The 16,710-nt window shown below is 51.0% G+C and overlaps 1 protein-coding gene across 1 annotated transcript in view; it reads right to left on the bottom strand.

Annotated features, from left to right (window-relative positions):
- Nucleotides 1–16,710, bottom strand: part of GALNT2 (polypeptide N-acetylgalactosaminyltransferase 2) — a 179,051-nt gene that overhangs the window by 17,636 nt on the left and 144,705 nt on the right. Inside the window, exons 4-11 of the mRNA XM_028104528.2 lie at nt 16,548–16,646; nt 16,218–16,285; nt 15,911–15,976; nt 12,440–12,561; nt 10,275–10,362; nt 6,867–6,954; nt 4,917–5,020; nt 776–902 (exon numbers count right to left, since the gene is read on the bottom strand). Coding sequence (XP_027960329.1) covers nt 776–902; nt 4,917–5,020; nt 6,867–6,954; nt 10,275–10,362; nt 12,440–12,561; nt 15,911–15,976; nt 16,218–16,285; nt 16,548–16,646 — 762 coding nt within the window. The remainder of the gene's footprint in view (nt 1–775; nt 903–4,916; nt 5,021–6,866; nt 6,955–10,274; nt 10,363–12,439; nt 12,562–15,910; nt 15,977–16,217; nt 16,286–16,547; nt 16,647–16,710) is intronic.

Below are 16,710 nucleotides of genomic sequence, written 5' to 3'. Positions count from 1 at the left end.
CACGTGACCACGTTTTATCTGTTTCATGGCATTTATCAGTGGTTGCGATCATCTTATTTAGCTATTCATATACTGGGCTGACTACTCCCACCTCCTGGAGGCCAGGCGGGCTGGCTTGTATGCTGTTTTATCTTTAGCATAGAAAAGAATTCCCTAGAAAAAACCGTGGGCCCACGACTGGTAATTTGCCTATTTTCTTCGGAAAGCTCTTCATTTGGCATCTTTATGTTTGCTAAAATGTATCTATTATCTATCACAGATCCTATCTACATGCTGTGTGGATTTCCTGGCTTGAATTCAGTACGGCTTAACTTACACACTCTTCACACGTTGTTCCTTGGATGGTAATACATACAAAAAAAACAAGCTCCTCTTCTCTACAATCAAGTTTCCTCATACATTTCTGGGGTTACAGTTGTATGAGCTTTCCCGCGTGTACAGATCGGTGTGATGACCAACACGTCAGGACGCAGCACAGCACCCTTACCCCGGCCACCGAGCCGGCTGCCCCTCTGTGGCCACTCCCCTGCCCCGGTCCTGTCCGCCCTCCACTGTTACAGCTGCGTCTTTCTGAGACTGTCCTAGAAGTGGAATTGTAGAGGATGCGACTTTTCACTCAGCACACTGCCCTCAAGAGGCACGCGCGTTGCTGTGCGTCCGGGCGATCCTTGTCAATGGCGTGTGGTGTCCCAACGAAGGACACCTGTTTCCACGCAGCCCCAGGTTAAGTGCTGTCTGGGTGGTGGTCCCCAATGGCCTTGTCACGACCACTTACCGGGCAAAGACCGTGCCACTGCCACCCGGGAAAGTGTAGGGGTGCTGCTTCCGGAACACGTGTCCCACGCGGCTGCAGGGGACGATCTCCAGGCTACCACCGCACTGCCACACGCGGAATGAGATCTCTGAGATGAGGAAAGAGACAGGGTGATGCACAGAGCGTACCAACGCCCACCCACCACCATCCCATCGAAGGGCTCTCGTGCCCTCAATGGCCGAAGGAGATGGGGATAAGGAACCTGCCTCCCTCCAGAACATGGTCCTGAACTTTCTACAGTGGAGACATCCGACACACCCTGGGCCTCCCGGCTCCATGGCACGATCTGGAAAGTAGGTGCAGGCGGATGTGGTAATCAGCTTGACTCCAGTGAGTATCTCACAAAGTACACATATGTCAAATCATCAAGTCGTGTACCTTAAATGTATACAATTTCAAATTGTCAACAGGACCTCAATAAAGTTGGAGACACAAAAAAAATCGAACAAAAGCTCACACTCAGGTTCACTAGGAGGGTGTCTCCACAACAGTGTTGTTTTACAGAAATGTAAAGTGACGTAGACAAAAAGAAAAAAAATGTCAAACACGTTACCTACGCTGGGACATGTGCGATCTTAGATTTTAGCACAGATTTGATTTATGGAAGCCAATGAGATCTATGTTACCAAATCCCATGCCTTCATTAAACAATTCTATTCCAAATTCGAGAGAGAGAGCACATGGAAACAGTTTTCAGATTCAGATGAGACACCTTGAGACAAATGTGAATCTTTGGTCTATTCTGAATATAAAGGACCCCGGGCATAAGACCACGCATGTCCATGTAGCATCACAGTATCAACCAGTGAAATGCTCGCACTAAATACTTCACTAGCTGGTTTGTGACCACGGGGTATGACGTTTGCACTTGCTTAGTATCAACACTGTTAGAAAAGGCATCGATGAAGGTGCACAAACATCAAAAGGCATGAAATGCCCCCACAATGAAGCTCTGATCTTAACTACAACAGACCACTGTACGTGTCGCTTTTCTCTAAAACTTACTTTCCGCGCACCGAGCACTACTATGCACCTGGGCTTTCTCCACCCTGGAGAAAAAATGCTTTTCTTAGACTTCAAAATTTATGCTTCTGTACTTGGGCAAAGCTCGGCACGTGGCTGGCCCGTCTGGAACAGCCCAGGACCCTCTGACCAGGCACCTGTGATTAGGACAGGTCCTAACCATCCGAGTCCCTGCAGCAGACGTCGTGGTTGGTATAAAAGGGCACTTCCTCAACATCATGAACACAGTGAGGAGGCAAGACAGAATCCACAGAATTAGCCGTCACTGCTGCGAGTATAGAAGGATCAGAAGTCAGGTGGGATTATCACAGACCCCGAGCGAGGTGCTGGGGAAATCCTCCAGACAAGGCCTGGCCTGTGACAGCAGGAGCCCAGACTGCACAGCTGAAGGCACATGCTCCCACCTGGACAGAACAGCGGGAGCTCCTAGGCCTGGGTCCGGCAAGCTGAAGTATAGGGAACACCCCAGTGGCTGGAAATGAGTGATCCACACAGCTGTTCCAGGCCTTTCGTAACCAATTCCCTCACAGCCTTGAGAAATACAAGGTCATGACCACCCAAGCCTCTGCAATGAAGGGCTTCTGACTTCCTTTCTTAGCATTCAACAACACTTTGAACAAGAAGTTCTCTGTATTTCAGGACGTAAAACTTAAATATACGTTTGCCTAACTGGAACATTCAAACTTGGGGGCTAGGAAGGTCCTGTGCCTTCTCTATGGGAAAGCTGTTAAACCAGGAGGGGGGATCCACTCAGGGATCTGGTTGGAGATTCTGAAGGCCACATAGGATTACGATTACATTCAGCTCTGATTTCACTTGAACTCGGCGACACTACAACATGGGAATGGTTCCTCAAGATAACTTGGTGGATTTTGAGTTAGGCAGTTTGTGTTTGCATCTCGGCCTTTGCTCTGAGATCTTAGTGAAGACCTCGGTCCTTCAAGAAAGCATGAAATGAAGTGTACGGAGTTGTCAAAAATCTTTATGTTGTGCACCTGAAACTAATGAAATTGTAACACTGTGTGTTAGCTACCCTTTAATTAAAAAAAAAAAAAAGCATAAAATGAACTAATATACTGGAAGCAGATAGCCTCTATCCTAATTGCTGTGGGGACACGGTACAAAGGACAACTATGCCCAAGGAACCTGACCCCTGTGTCTCCCTCGGGCTCAGGATCAGGTTCTTTGTCTTTTTAATTGCTTACATTAGGCCCACACGACCAGCTAGGAAAAGCAGAAGCTGCAGTGGTTCTTTAGTTTGGGGGGTGGGTGTATTTGGAGGAGGCGGTTTTGGATTTTACTCCCGCATCCCTGCACCCCACACCTCTCCCGACACACGTCCACACATGCCTCGCAGGCTGGACAGCCACCGGATGTGCAGCCAGTGCTCAGAGAAAGAAGTCACAGCGGTCTCAGAAAGAAAGAATCATACTGGGGACTTCCCTTGCTGGAACCCATATGCCTGCTTGACCTCTGAAGACAGTGGGAAGACTCATCGGGAGTGGCTTTACCGAGCCAGGCAAGGGGAGGGAAGGTGCTAGACGGGGCCCAGGCAGGGGCTGCTCCAGCCCCTCCCTCCCTGCCCGCCCCACCCTGACCCCAGGCCCCTCAAGCCCTTCTGGGGAACCTCCCCTATGGCACAGCTCCATGAATATAAAACCAAACCACCACCACCACCAACAACCAAACCAGGTCATTTAAGAAAACTCTCTCCCTTCCTCTGGTCTCTGTGAAATGTCCCCTTTGATGTTTTAGTCAACGCTCTACCCTGTGACACAAGGCTGGCCACCACCTCATCGGCCTAATCCATGCTTTTACGTAATAGCACACATTTTGAAAACCACTCGGTGGCTTCAGGAGATGGTCACCTAAGTGATGCACTGTCCTACTGGGGGGTCCTGGCTGGCCAGGTCTCCACGAAGCCATCAGGAGACGTCTGTGGAGCGAGGGTGACTCAGAATTCTCCTCAGAAGATTAATAATACTTCTGAAGCCTTTCGTGCTCAAACGACTTTAATACAAGTCCTCCCTACCTGTCAACGTATCGTTAAAAAAGCCAAAAGGAGTCTGACTCATGGTCCTTTGTCCCAGTGTAGTTATTGAGCCTAGAGAAGCTTTCAACATCAAACCACGGCAGACAAATGCTCTGCAGAGGAGATGTTATCACAAACTTTCACATCATAAAATGAGAGAAAAATAAAAGCCTAGTCTCGTTTTTTTTCTTTTAAACAAAAAAATATCCAACTTTCTGTTACAGGTAAAACTACTAAAAATGACAGTGACGTCCTTGCCCGGCTCTGCTTTCTCCCAGGCATGCCCACCCATGGCCGGTGTAATGAATTCAATAGCAACAGTGGCTGAGGAGACTCAGTTCAGAACCCCTGGCAGAAAACCCTAAACAAACAATAAAACAAAATAAGAAGAGTCTTTCTATTTTAACGCAATAAATATGATGCAGCTAGTAATGCGGACCGAAGTCTATAAAATTTCATTGTCCCTAAACCTAAAGAAAACTGATTTGCATGGGTTATTAAAAACAAAAACCAAAAAAAAAAAAAAAAAATCAAACCAAATTAAAACCACTCACAACGTAGTCAAGAAGGGCTTAAACGCCAAGGCCTCTCGGCTCTGTGTGACTTCCTGCAGCACAATTCAGTCCACCCCACGAGGCTGGCGCAGGCTGGTTTCCACCCCACATGGAGGAACACGGATCCCACAGGCTCGCTGTCCAAACCCTCGGATCCAAAGGATGTTAAAGAACTTGCCTTTCCCTTCAAGGAGACGGCCTGTCTTCTAGCATCCTGTGCTCTAACTTAGGGCGACAGATTTAACGCCCAGCCCCAGACACTGTAGTGGAAGTGATGCTATTTATACTTATTTGGGGACTGACGGTGTGTGATGAATGGTGACTAAGGTCTTTACAGTTGTTTTCTTTTTTTCCAACTGGCTCCCTGCATACCACCTGCTCTTGCCTAACAGCCTCCTCAAAGCTTCCATTTTTCCTTTCGATGCCCTTGGTGGGTAGGAAAAGGCCACCGTTTCATCAGAATTGGAAAGCGAAGACACAGGCTCTCACATACCCAGGTTTTCTCCTCCCCACACGTCCATCATCATGTCATATTTCCCCAGTTCTTCAAAGTAGAGCTTGTCCATCACGAAGAGCCCGCCAGCAATCATAGGGGTTCTGAAAAGGCGGAGAGGGTGGAAGGGGAGAGGGAGACGGGCCAGAGGTCAGGGTTAGATCTCCTGCATTATAATGCCAAGGTCAGGTCTAGAAGCTGACCTTAAAAACCCCAGCACAGCCATGGCTCCCCCTTTGGAGCTCGGGCTGCTCTCACTGCTGGCTTCAAATGCCTCCCACCTGCCCTGTTCAGGCACTCCCACTGCGGAGTAGGTGTCCCCTTAGAGAGAGTGACCACTGAAGCTGGAGGCACTCACTGACAAGCGGCCCTAGGCAAGTGCTTGGCCTCTCTGTGCCTCGGTTTCCTTAGAGGATTTCAAAAAATCATATGTACAAGCCCTCAGCACACTCGGGAAATGCTCGCTAGTGTCAGCTAGTCTCCTTCTCGTCCTGGAGCCAGTTTCTCCCGTTAGCTGGGACCAACACCGCTGTGCTTCCTCAGCCTGGGACGGGGCTAACTGAGCCCCTACTTCTTTCCCAGGAGATGCCCTGAGAACTCAACGTCGAGTGCTGGCGGTCTGGAGCACACTGTCATGTTGGATAAATGCTAGCGAGTGCCAGTGTTCAGTGTGGGTGGTCAGTGCCGGAAGTCAGTACCGGTGGTCAGTGTGGGTGGTCAGTGCCCGGAAGTCAATGCCGGTGGTCAGTGTGGGTGGTCAGTGCTGGAGGTCAGTGCCCGGAGGTCAGTACTGGTGGTCAGTGTGGGTGGTCAGTGCCCGGTGGTCAGTCAGTGCCGGAAGTCAGTGCCCGGAAGTCAGTGTGGGTGGTCAGTGCTCGGTGGTCAGTCAGTGCCCGGAAGTCAGTGCCGACGTTCAGTGTGGGTGGTCAGTGCCGGAAGTCAGTACCGGTGGTCAGTGTGGGTGGTCAGTGCCCAGAAGTCAGTGCCGGAGGTCAGTACCGGTGGTCAGTGTGGGTGGTCAGTGTGCGGAAGTCAGTGCCGGAGGTCAGTACCGGTGGTCAGTGCTGGAGGTCAGTGCCTGGAGGTCAGTACCGGTGGTCAGTGTGGGTGGTCAGTGCTGGAGGTCAGTACCGGTGGTCAGTGTGGGTGGTCAGTGCCCGGAAGTCAGTGCCGGAGGTCAGTACCGGTGGTCAGTGTGGGTGGCCAGTGCCCGGTGGTCAGTCAGTGCCGGAAGTCAGTGCCCGGAAGTCAGTGTGGGTGGTCAGTGCTCGGTGGTCAGTCAGTGCCCGGAAGTCAGTGCCGATGTTCAGTGTGGGTGGTCAGTGCCTGGAAGTCAGTGCCGGAGATCAGTGCCCGAAGTCAGTGCCGGTGGTCAGTGTGGGTGGTCAGTGCCCAGAAGTCAGTGTGGGTGGTCAGTGCCCGGAAGTCAGTGCCAGAAGTCTGTGGCAATGCTGCCACTTATGTATGTCTAGCCTGAAGAGGTAGCCCACATTCACGCCCAGCTACAGGTGGTTGACTCTGAAAGCCAGGTGTTAATGGCTACAAGCTCTGTCTTCTGTGGGCCAGCAGGAGAGCAGAGGCAGCTCAGGGAGGGAAGCCAACCAGGAAGGGCAGCAGTCGAGAGGACTCCCCCGCCCTCCCCTTTCCCTGGTCCCCGAGTTCAACTTGAAGAGCCTGCCCTGCTGGAAACCGCTCTACAGTATAAACGTGAGGGAACTCCCAGAACTCATAGATCTGCCTCCTATAGTTATAGGTTAGGCTTCATCTGAGGAAATCTCAAAGTACTTTATTCTATGATTCGGTGGCAGAAACTCTCCCTTGAGCCAGGACAGGGGAAACGGTGTCGGCAGCGGGCAGGAAAATGAAGAGTCTAACTACGTCTCTAGGAAACATGGGGCCAGAGCCAGGGTCTTACCTGGGAGGGGCACCCGGAAGGATTCCGGCACTTACTTTATGGGGGCGACCGGGTTCCCTTGCCGGGATCTCCTCTGCTCTGGGGTCATGTAATCCCATTTGAAGACCAAGTTCCAGTCAAAACCTGCCGGCCACGTAAAAGAAACAAAACATTAGGGTGCTGACGAGAACTGAGTGCGTTCCTGGCACCTCTGTCCCTCAGAGTTTTAGACGTATTTGATATTTGGACTGGACTCACTGAAAACCACCCACAGCAAAAAATTAAATAAAAACACCCACCACTAAAGCAGCAGGAGAGGGAAGAACCTGGAGCGGGGGGGCCAGTGGGGAGGACATACACCGACCGACTCCTTCCCTGAAAAGCTCACCCCAAACAGAAAATGTGGGTCAGGCCTTCCTACAATTTAAATGCCTGAGAATAACTCTGATAGGGATAAACCATGGGGGGCGAGGTGGCAGAGGGAAAACTTTTAGGTGAAAACGAGCCAAAGGAAGGGGCACAGCGGGCAGCAGGCTGTGATTTCTGAGAAACATGGCAGCTGTCCTAATTCGCGTTTAGAATCCACAGGTCACTCAGGACACGGTTTCTGACATTTGTGGGCCCCTGGCCCAAGCTGTTGGGTCTTCCCTTACTCAGAAGGCACCCTGCATCGAGCCAGTGGGCGCCAGCACACCCCACCTGCTGATGCTCTCGAGACACACGAGGAGACCACTTCTTGGTGACAGGTGGCTCACTGCATTTCCAAAGGTCTGACAGCCAAACCTAACTACTCCAGGGCCGTCTATCCTTTAGCTCTGTGCCACCAGGCTTTTCATTGGTCGGCAGGGCTTGTGCAGTGCCCAAGTCTGGATTTCTCTTCAGTGTGCTCGGAGGTCAAATTTCAACTGCCCTGCCAGCCCCTGTGTCTGCAGCCTGAACAGAGCAGGATGGGAGGCGTGGGCTGGGGGTCTCCTGGGCCAGCAGAGTATCCTTTATGGTCCAACCAGAGGCAGGGGACTAAAAAGGCCTCCCAGCTGTTACTGCCAAGTGCGGCAGGCTAGCAAAGAAGCAGCGAGCTGCTGGGAGGTCAAGCGGCAGGGACAGCAGCACGGAAGGGAGACTGAGGCAGGCTCCACGCAGGCTTTTCCTGAAGAGCCCAGCTCTCCCTGAGGCAGAGGGCCTGCCTCAACCAGGGAAACAATAAACGTCCTGCCTGTGTTATGAACAGACAATACAAAGGCCCCAATGGGCCAGGTGACATAATATTACCTGCATTTTTTGAACGGTCATTATTATTAATTTGTTCCAAAGAGACAAACTTTATTAGGTTTTGAGAATCTGCTAAAAACATCATCCTTTTTTTTTTTTTCCTAAAGGGATTTGAGAAAATGCTCCTAGAGGAAATCTGGTGCATCGTCTTCTTCTGATCCAGCAGGAGGCCTGCACCCCTCACCCCCACCCCCTGCCCCAGGGCATCTGTGTCCCTGCACTGGCTCTCGAATAAGCAGCTGCTATGGGAGAAGAGAGCCCATCAATCGCAGCTCTTGCAAATCCTGGGGGGAAGAAGACATTCTGAACACTAAGGTGTTCTTGAAAACTAGGGACTGGTCCTCTTTAAAACCCCAAACCTTCTCACCATTTGCTAAGCATCTTTTCTGAAGGTTACGTCTCCTGATGTAAGGAGAGTCCTCCCACCGTGACCATCCTGTGGCTGATGCCTCGGGATGGGGGAGCTGCTTGCTCACGTCACTGACCTCACGCTGGCTACTCTCATCCTTTCACTACCCCCGTGGCTGGCGTTCCCATCTCCCCACTTCTCAGATGGGCATGCTGAGGCACAGAGGTGAACTGGCCGGCCCACGGTGACATGGCAGGTGGGGTCAAAAACCCGACTCCCACTGACTGTCTCAGCATTCTGTTTTCTGAGGCCGTGCCCCATTTTATGGTTTCACGGTCTTTTTTTGACACTAGACTGTCAGTTAATCCTGTGTCTGTGTGTCTGTCCGGAATAGTCAGTCCTCCTCTAATCAGCTCCAAGTGTTAGAAGGTGGGAAAAGAAGCCCCTTGTTTCACATAAAGCAACTGGGGAGCTGGACAGCTAGAAAAGAAACCATGGATCTCAGGTGTAAAGAATCAATAGTGAATAGATTACACAAACAGAAGGCAAAAGCTTTGATATCTCTTTTAGCTGCTCTGGTTAGTCTTTGCTGACCTCTTGGCTCTCAGCTGAGTTCTGAGAGGTGTGGCTGCCAAACAGCTGAGTTTTAGAGCACAGAGCATTCATTGCTGGGCCCCTGCCAGCCACTCACCGCCCTCCGCACCCCATCCCCCGGCCCCAGGGATGGAAAGACAACCAGTAAGAGCCAGACGTCATGTGACCAGTTCCTTCGAGGCGTCCGGCGTGATTCCTATGCACCTCTCAGCACCATGAGGCGCTACGTGAGCTCGGTGGTTCTCCAGGCCCGGTCCAGGAGCCCATGGGGGTCCACAGACCCTTCGGGGGTCTATCCCATCAAGACTACTTTCGTATTTACACTAAGACCTCACATGCCTCTTTCATGCTCACTCCTTCAAAAGTACATGATGGAGTTTTCCAGAAGCTGCAGAACGTGTGATATTGGCACGCTGGTGGACAACAGGATGTGTACTTGCATTGTCTTGTGTTTTAACAATTTCTTGGCTTTAATTTCTAATACAGCAAATGCTGATACATACAGCCCATGTGAACAGAAGGTCTTTGGGGCCTCTGATAGTTTTTGAGAAGGTGGAGAGCATGAGACAAATTATTCGTGGGGCCCCAGGGGGGCTGGGTGTGAAGGAGCACATCCAGAGGCTGTGAGGACCAACAGGAAGCTGGTGTGGCCCTTCACAGCAGGATGTGCATGGTCAGCAGGGTGGGGAGGAGGGGTCCACAACCAAGCCAGGTGTAGGGGTGCCGAGTGGGCTTGGGTGGTCAGCAGGAGCCGGGGATGACCTGGCTGACCCGGGCTTTGCCACCTGGGAGACGCAGGCTGTCAGGGGAGCTGGTGTCAGAGAGGAAGGAGGCAAAGGCAAGCCCAGCCCTCTCACGCTACAAACCCCAGGCTCTGTGATGCTCACCACAGACCGCCTGTCAGCCCTGGCGACGCCTCGTCCCAGACTCCGACTTGGAAAGGCTTAATCTTCTCCGATTAAAAATGACACCGAAACTGTGTACTAAGCCACACATGTCATCACAGCCACAGAAGGTCAAAGAGATAAGAGGGGAACAGGAAGCACAGGAAGTTCTTTAAGGGAAAGAAGGCCATTTTTCTCTCTCTTTATGAGATTCTACTTGTCGGGCACGAGACGCCCTTTGCTCGTGGCACGTGCGCTGGCGGTGAGCAAGCTGCTGTCACTGTCCCTCATGACACCGAGCGGGAGCAGTGATCAGCCGCCATGCAGACAGCCAGAGCAAGGCAGGCCGGACCAGGGGTGGCACCTACCGCCTTTCAGGTCAGCGGACGCCCCCACGTACTGAAAGTTGTCCATGTTAATGACATCGATGATAGGGGACACGACCCGAGTCCTGTCCTGAAAAACAGATTGACAAAAGACGGGAGTCAGTATCACAAACAAAACAGAGCATCCCGCCCCACCGGAGGCAGGCATCGGTGTCCGGCGGCTTCAGCGACACCCGCCGCCCCTCTCACCAGCTGCCAGCCCCCAGGCCCATGGAGACGGAGGCTGGGGGCTCCCCATCCCACGCGCCCCGCCCTCACTGTCACGGACAGGGTCTGTTCTGTGCCGACTGAAGTCGGCAGTGGGGGGGGGGGGGCAGAGAGAATCGCTCCCCAAGAGCCGACAGCTGTAGCCACGGGACACCTCTGGCGTTTGCTGCCCTGGCTGATGGCGAGGCCTGCACCTGTGTGTCCCCAGCATTCTTTTCTGTTTCCCCAAATGCCAAAACTTCCCAGCACGGGGCTGCTTTCCTTCTGACAGAATCGAAGCTCGGCTGTCCTTACGTATCCTATCCTGTGAGCTGTGGTCAAGCTCGGGAAGGGACGCCCGGCTGAGACAGCCACGCCACGATGCTAGGAATCTGTTTCTGTGGGCCCGAGGTATGTGTGATGAGAAGCACATGGTTATCATCACAGCTGAAGGTAACCCAAGTCAACTCGAGAATCCCAGATTCGAAGTATGTCTGCCCTGTGAGTCTACCCGACAAAGCATTTTTCCCCCTTGGAGGCATTTCTTTTTGCCACAGTTATTATTCTGGTGGTTTGTGAACATAAGGCCTTTTAACTTCCCTGCCCTCTTTAAAATCAGATGCTTGATGCTGGTGAGAGGCATCGCCCCATGCGGCTAGTTAACAAAAGAGTAAATGCTTTCCTTGAGCCATTTACAGAACCCGCGTTAACCAGAAGAAAGACTGTGAAAAACAAATTAGTAACAGAAGCTGCAGAGCTAAGAACAGAATACATCAGAGGAACACGTGAGAGAAGAGTATAAAGTTCCATCACCCCCCAGGTGCAAGTTTACAGGGTAGAAACCCCCGTGCGGGGCACTGAGCTCGGAGAATCCGATCTTCCTTGCCCGGCTCCGGCTGGACCTGGGCGTGGGAGTCAAAGAACATATAATGTGCTCAAATTCTCAGTCCACTTCTTTTGTCTTGACTTCTTTTGATAGGACTGGAACTAGTGAGAATTACAATTTTCCACGCCTTCCGTCCTTACTTGAGGAGAGGGTACTGGAAATAATTCTGACAGTTCCGCCGTGGACGCATGGGGTCTTCGCACGTGCTAGCGTCTGGGCCGTGGCTTCCCTGTGTCCTCTGCCTCCCTGGGGGACAGCCTGGGGCTGTGGGGACTGGCCCGGGAGAGGTGGGGTGGAGATTCCCGGGGGTTCCTCTTTCGGCTAGGTGGGTGCGATGTGTAAGAGGGCTCAGTTAGGGATGGGCTCGAACATTCTTGGCCACCCTGGCTCTGCCTCCTATATGAATTTTGGATGTGTTAAGTTCCCTGGACCCCAAGTCCCTCATGCGTCAAATGGGGGTAATACCTGGATTAAAGGTGATTGGTAATGTGCCTAACATGCGGTTAGTAAAGAGCACTAGATATCATCCATCCTATCAACAACTGCTAGTGTACAAGATCAACATCATTGTCCTATGGTAATTACTAGTAGCTTGTGGCTAGTATTCCATGACTTACTGTCCATTGTTTATGTCCTTGTCACGCTTGACTTGTAAAAGGCATGACTTGTTCATTCTCTATTTCTCTAGTACTTGCGTTAAGTTTGTTTTATCACCCCAAAGAAACACTTTCTCAGGAGGGAGGAAAGAAAGTCAATAGACCAAGTAAAAGGCAAGAGACATGGCAAAAGGCCAAAAGTAATACCACTGATGATGTTTCTAGAGACAGAGGTACACAGAGTGCGCCACGGGTCACCCTGACAGCCTCAACGGGTCAACGGTGTGGTCACGGGCACCCGCCCCGCCACCAGCCCGCAGGCTGGGTTTCTTAGCGAGCAGCACCGCGGGAGACCACCCCCCACCCAACCTGTCAAGTGCTTTTCTCCCCGGCCGTAGATTCCTATGGTGAAGACAACACTCTAGGAACAGATGTCCAAGCAGCACTTCCTGCCGCACAGCGCGAGCCCCGCGCCTCACCTCGGCCACCCTCTCCAGGAGGGGCTCCAGCCAGTGCTCGTTGCACTCACAGTGGCTGTCCAGGAACGTCAGGACCTTGGCCTGGGCCGCGTCGGCCCCCCGGACCCGCGAGCGCATCAGGCCTGCGGAAGGGATTTCAAAAGCGCATCAGGGTACCTGAGACAAAGGCCACGGATGAGCTCCTCCAGCCCCGCCATCGACCCCGCCCCCCCCCCGCCCCCCGCAAGCCTGGGTGGGAGGGGCAGTACTGCCCTGTGGTCACCAAGACAGAGCTCTGTCGGGACGACTTCTTCCAAGTTCACTGGGTGCCTGGGAAGACAACTGTCTTAGACTCGCCCTCTGAGAAAGGCCTTTACATAACTGGAGTCTCCTCTGTCGGGCAACTCAAGTGTGGAACTTTTACAACGATTTTCCTGTGACACAGTGACAGGGTTTTCTAATGAACTGGGCCATGGAAGGTGTTACTCTGATGCTTCCAGGGGCTGATGGAGCCCATTTGGTGGTGATAATGTAATGAGAACAGTGCTGCAAATATCTTTGTCTTCCAAAGACTTAGCACAGCCCAAAAACATACATGACAAACCCCAGGTGACTGGCTTTTACACAAAAAATTAGTTCCACTATCGGTCAAATTAATACCATTTATATACTTGTGACCCGTTGCTAATATAGGGTTTTTACAATCATGCAAAGTCTCATCACAAGTGGTATCTGTGTCACTGGATAGGGGGTCATATATGGCCTCTGCGATGGATGCTGGGCTCTATACAGCACCCCCTGCCTGGCCTGTGGTTTCGCTTTTCACAGTTTCAGTTACCCACGGTCAACTGCGGTCTGCAAGCAGATGACCCTCCTTCTAATGTCTCCTCAGAAGGTCAGTAGTAGCCTGACGCTATGTCACTGGGTCTCTGTCCCTCACGTCACTTCATCTCATCACGTGGCATTTTACCATCTCATGTCAGGACAAGAAGGGTGAGTGCTATCGGATAAGGTATTTTGAGAGAGACCACATCCACATAACTTTTTTATAGTATACTATGACTATCCTATTTTACTCGTATTGTTGTTAATCTCTTACTGTGCCTAATTTATAACTTAAACCTCGTTGGAGGTATGTATGCCTAAGAAAAAAGAGTCTATCCAGGGTCCCATATGACGAGTGGTTTCAGGCATCCACTGGGGGTTTTGGAACGTATAAGGGGGATGACTGTATATGAAGATGATGTGACTATTCACAACCAGTGAGGACCAGTGTCTTAAGTTCCTTCATACACAGTAGTCAAATGGGTTTTCAATGGTTCTTATAGAGCTACACGCCACGGGAGGGAAAAGAGACAAAGGCTTCCAGTTCTGCTGTTGCGAAGGCAAGAGTATCAGTTTGTATTGGGCAAACCCTTGCTCAGAGCACAGTTCTAAACCCCGATCAAAACAGAAAAAGCAAGTATTGGAAAGGGCCAGATAGCAGTCAGAAGCAGGCAGAAATGCCTTAATTCTTAAAAGAAGAAAACCAGTGGAGTGCCCATGCATGTGGTGTTTCTCATGGTTACTCTACGACCCATAGCAACACCGCCTTTTTGGCTTGCGGTGTCAGAGGACAGAGTCCAGGGTCTCTGGAGTGGCCGGAAACTGAAGGAGGAGATCCCGGAAAGGAGGTCAGCCCCCAGTCTGGTGATAACCTCCCCATAAATCCTCGGCTGACTCCTGATCCCCAGGCACAGAGAGACCCCAAGCAGTCCGTGAAAAGGAACGATCAGAAGGCAGAAAAAAATGGAGATTTCAGCTGGTAACCATCCCAGGAACACAGAATTTGGCACACGGGTTCCGCCAAGGTCATCTTTGAAGTTCCTCAGCTGATTCTAATGAACAGCGAGATGAAGAATCACTGGCACAATGAAATCCTCAGCGCCAGATGAAGCTAAGCTGTTCCTTCGCAGGCGTATTTTATGCAAGTGATTTTCTCTGTCATCTAGTAGCAATACTGTAGGCATCCGTCTATATGTTCAAATATACGGGACACACACACCACACACACACGTACAGCCAAGCACACATATACCTTTGTGTGCGTCCGTTCTCTCACTCAGCTATCGCACACTTCATTTGCTTCATATAGACTTCCCACCCTCTCCCTTCCGCCAGTGGCCCCTCCTCATCCCATTTCAAAACAAAGCATCAATATGGGCTCTTACCCGAGTGAACATCCTAACTTAAAGCACTTAGAAGCACTGATTTCTGAGGCTAATGGCACTCTCTGACGAGGCTAGCACGTGATTTGTCAGTTATAAAATGCCAACGTGAAAAATAATTTCTTTCTTTTCCACCTCTTCCTTCCCACCCCCCTCCCCCGTGCTAGCAGACACTTTGGGTTTAAATTCAAAAAGGTATTATGCAGTTCATCTGGAAGCAAATGTAAGGCAAGATTTTCAGTCTGATCTCAAAGTTTTGGTTTATTCTAAGCTTGGGAGACAGATGGGAGTCCAGCAAATAGAGTTTGCTTAGGAGCAAGGCCGGTCCCACTGTTTATGTATCTTGAACATCTGGATTGATGACCTGAGTTTGTTAAAATATGGTGCTGAAGGCATTGTCCAAACAGGCTCAATCACTTTATGGCGGATGAAATTCGTGCTAAGAAAAACTGCACTGCTTGTCTGCAGCTGCACTGTCCAGGGAACCAGAAGAAAGAGTGTCCATTGATCGGGGAATGCAAGCACCACTCCAGATCAACAGAGTCATCCTCAAATAACCAAAATGGCATGTTCTGAAGCTGTGCAATCTTCCTATACGGAAAGGTTTCTCCGGACTATGGTGGAGTCTAGATGCCAGCCACCATGCCCTCCAACAGCACTGATACACTGGATGTTACATTGTGGTTTTAGCTTCCTTTCCAGACACTTCAAAGTAATACTTTCCCCCTTTGGAGTCTCTCTTATACCTGCCAATAAAGTCGACTCGATGAGCCCAGCTCCGGCAGATAAGACTGACAGCAGGTTTTGAAGCTGGCATTTGCAAAATCCAATAAGCATGTAATTGCAGGGCTATCTCCCTTCTTGGGATGCCTCACCTTCAGCGGGCTGTCAAACTTGAATCCCTTATTTTATCAGATGCCTGGAGCATGGAGTCATTAAACTTCTCATTGCTAAATCTTTGTTTTTCTTCTAAACCCTAGTACTCCAGGGACTGAGAAGACTTCCTAGATTGTAAAAGGAAGAGAGGAGCCAATTTTCTAAATACATAAATAAAAATATAATTTGAACTCCTGCCCTAGTATACAAACAATTTCAATTAAGCTTTGAATGTCCTCCCTAGGCTTTGCAGGGAGAGGCTCCCAAGAGGCTCTGGGAGAGACAGACAGACAAAAAAGACTAGAAAGTTAATTGTTCTTTTAGCTGAAACATTTCTTTAAGTTATTGCCGGGCTCGGGAAAAGTCAGAATTCAACTGTCTTGGTATTCAATTAAGAAAAGAGTCTTACCTTCTCGCCGATCATTTCTGAGAACCCGCACCTTCTCAATTTTCCCTAAGAGAGCCCCGTCTTCAGCTAGGGACAGAGAGAAGCAGAACATGTGGAACCCCGTTTACATGGGCTTCGTATTCAAGTATTGTGAATCTCGGTCATCTGTGGGTGGAGGATGTCCTGGGGCATCAAGGAGGCACCTCTTCTTTCTGCGGGCCCTGATTTCTGGCCTTTTCAGGAAACTCATCATTAGCACCCACACTAAGGGAAGCTGGCGTCCAGGAGAAGGGCCGGGCATGGGGGAGGAATCTGACATGGTACTTACGGTCATTGCTGTAGTCATCCACCAAGATGATCTCTTTTATGAGGTGGGGAGGGCTTTTCTTAAGCACACTGAGGAGACAGAAAAATAAAGGTTGGAGGCCTGTAAGGGGTATCATTTGGGGTGGGGAATTCTCATGTGCTGGTCCCAATCCTTGGCTGGAGAAGCCATCAGCCACTCCTCATGCTGCAGTCAAGGGACCTGCCTGTCCCCCCCACAGACAGCCCTGGCCCGAGTGCACTGGGGACGCGGGGCCGTGTCCAGCACCCCTACCAGTGAACGCCTCCCATAAGGTGCAGCAGGTGGGCAACGGGGGGCCTCTCCTGCCCTCACCTGACCACTGTCCTCAGCAAGGCCGACCTGGCTTCATTGTGGAACGTGATCACCACGCTGGTGGCTGGCAGGTCTACCCGCCACTGCTTCCGTTGACACCTGAGGGAAGGGAAAAGACGGTTCTCTGAACGAAGAACCCGGACCTGTCTCGGGAAGGCTCTGG

The sequence above is a fragment of the Eumetopias jubatus genome, unplaced genomic scaffold, assembly GCF_037043125.1.
Source record: "Eumetopias jubatus isolate StellerSeaLion01/CBP00866 unplaced genomic scaffold, mEumJub1_p1.0 scaffold_17, whole genome shotgun sequence".
NCBI lineage: Eukaryota > Metazoa > Chordata > Mammalia > Carnivora > Otariidae > Eumetopias > Eumetopias jubatus.
This window is presented reverse-complemented; position numbering and strand designations above follow the sequence as displayed.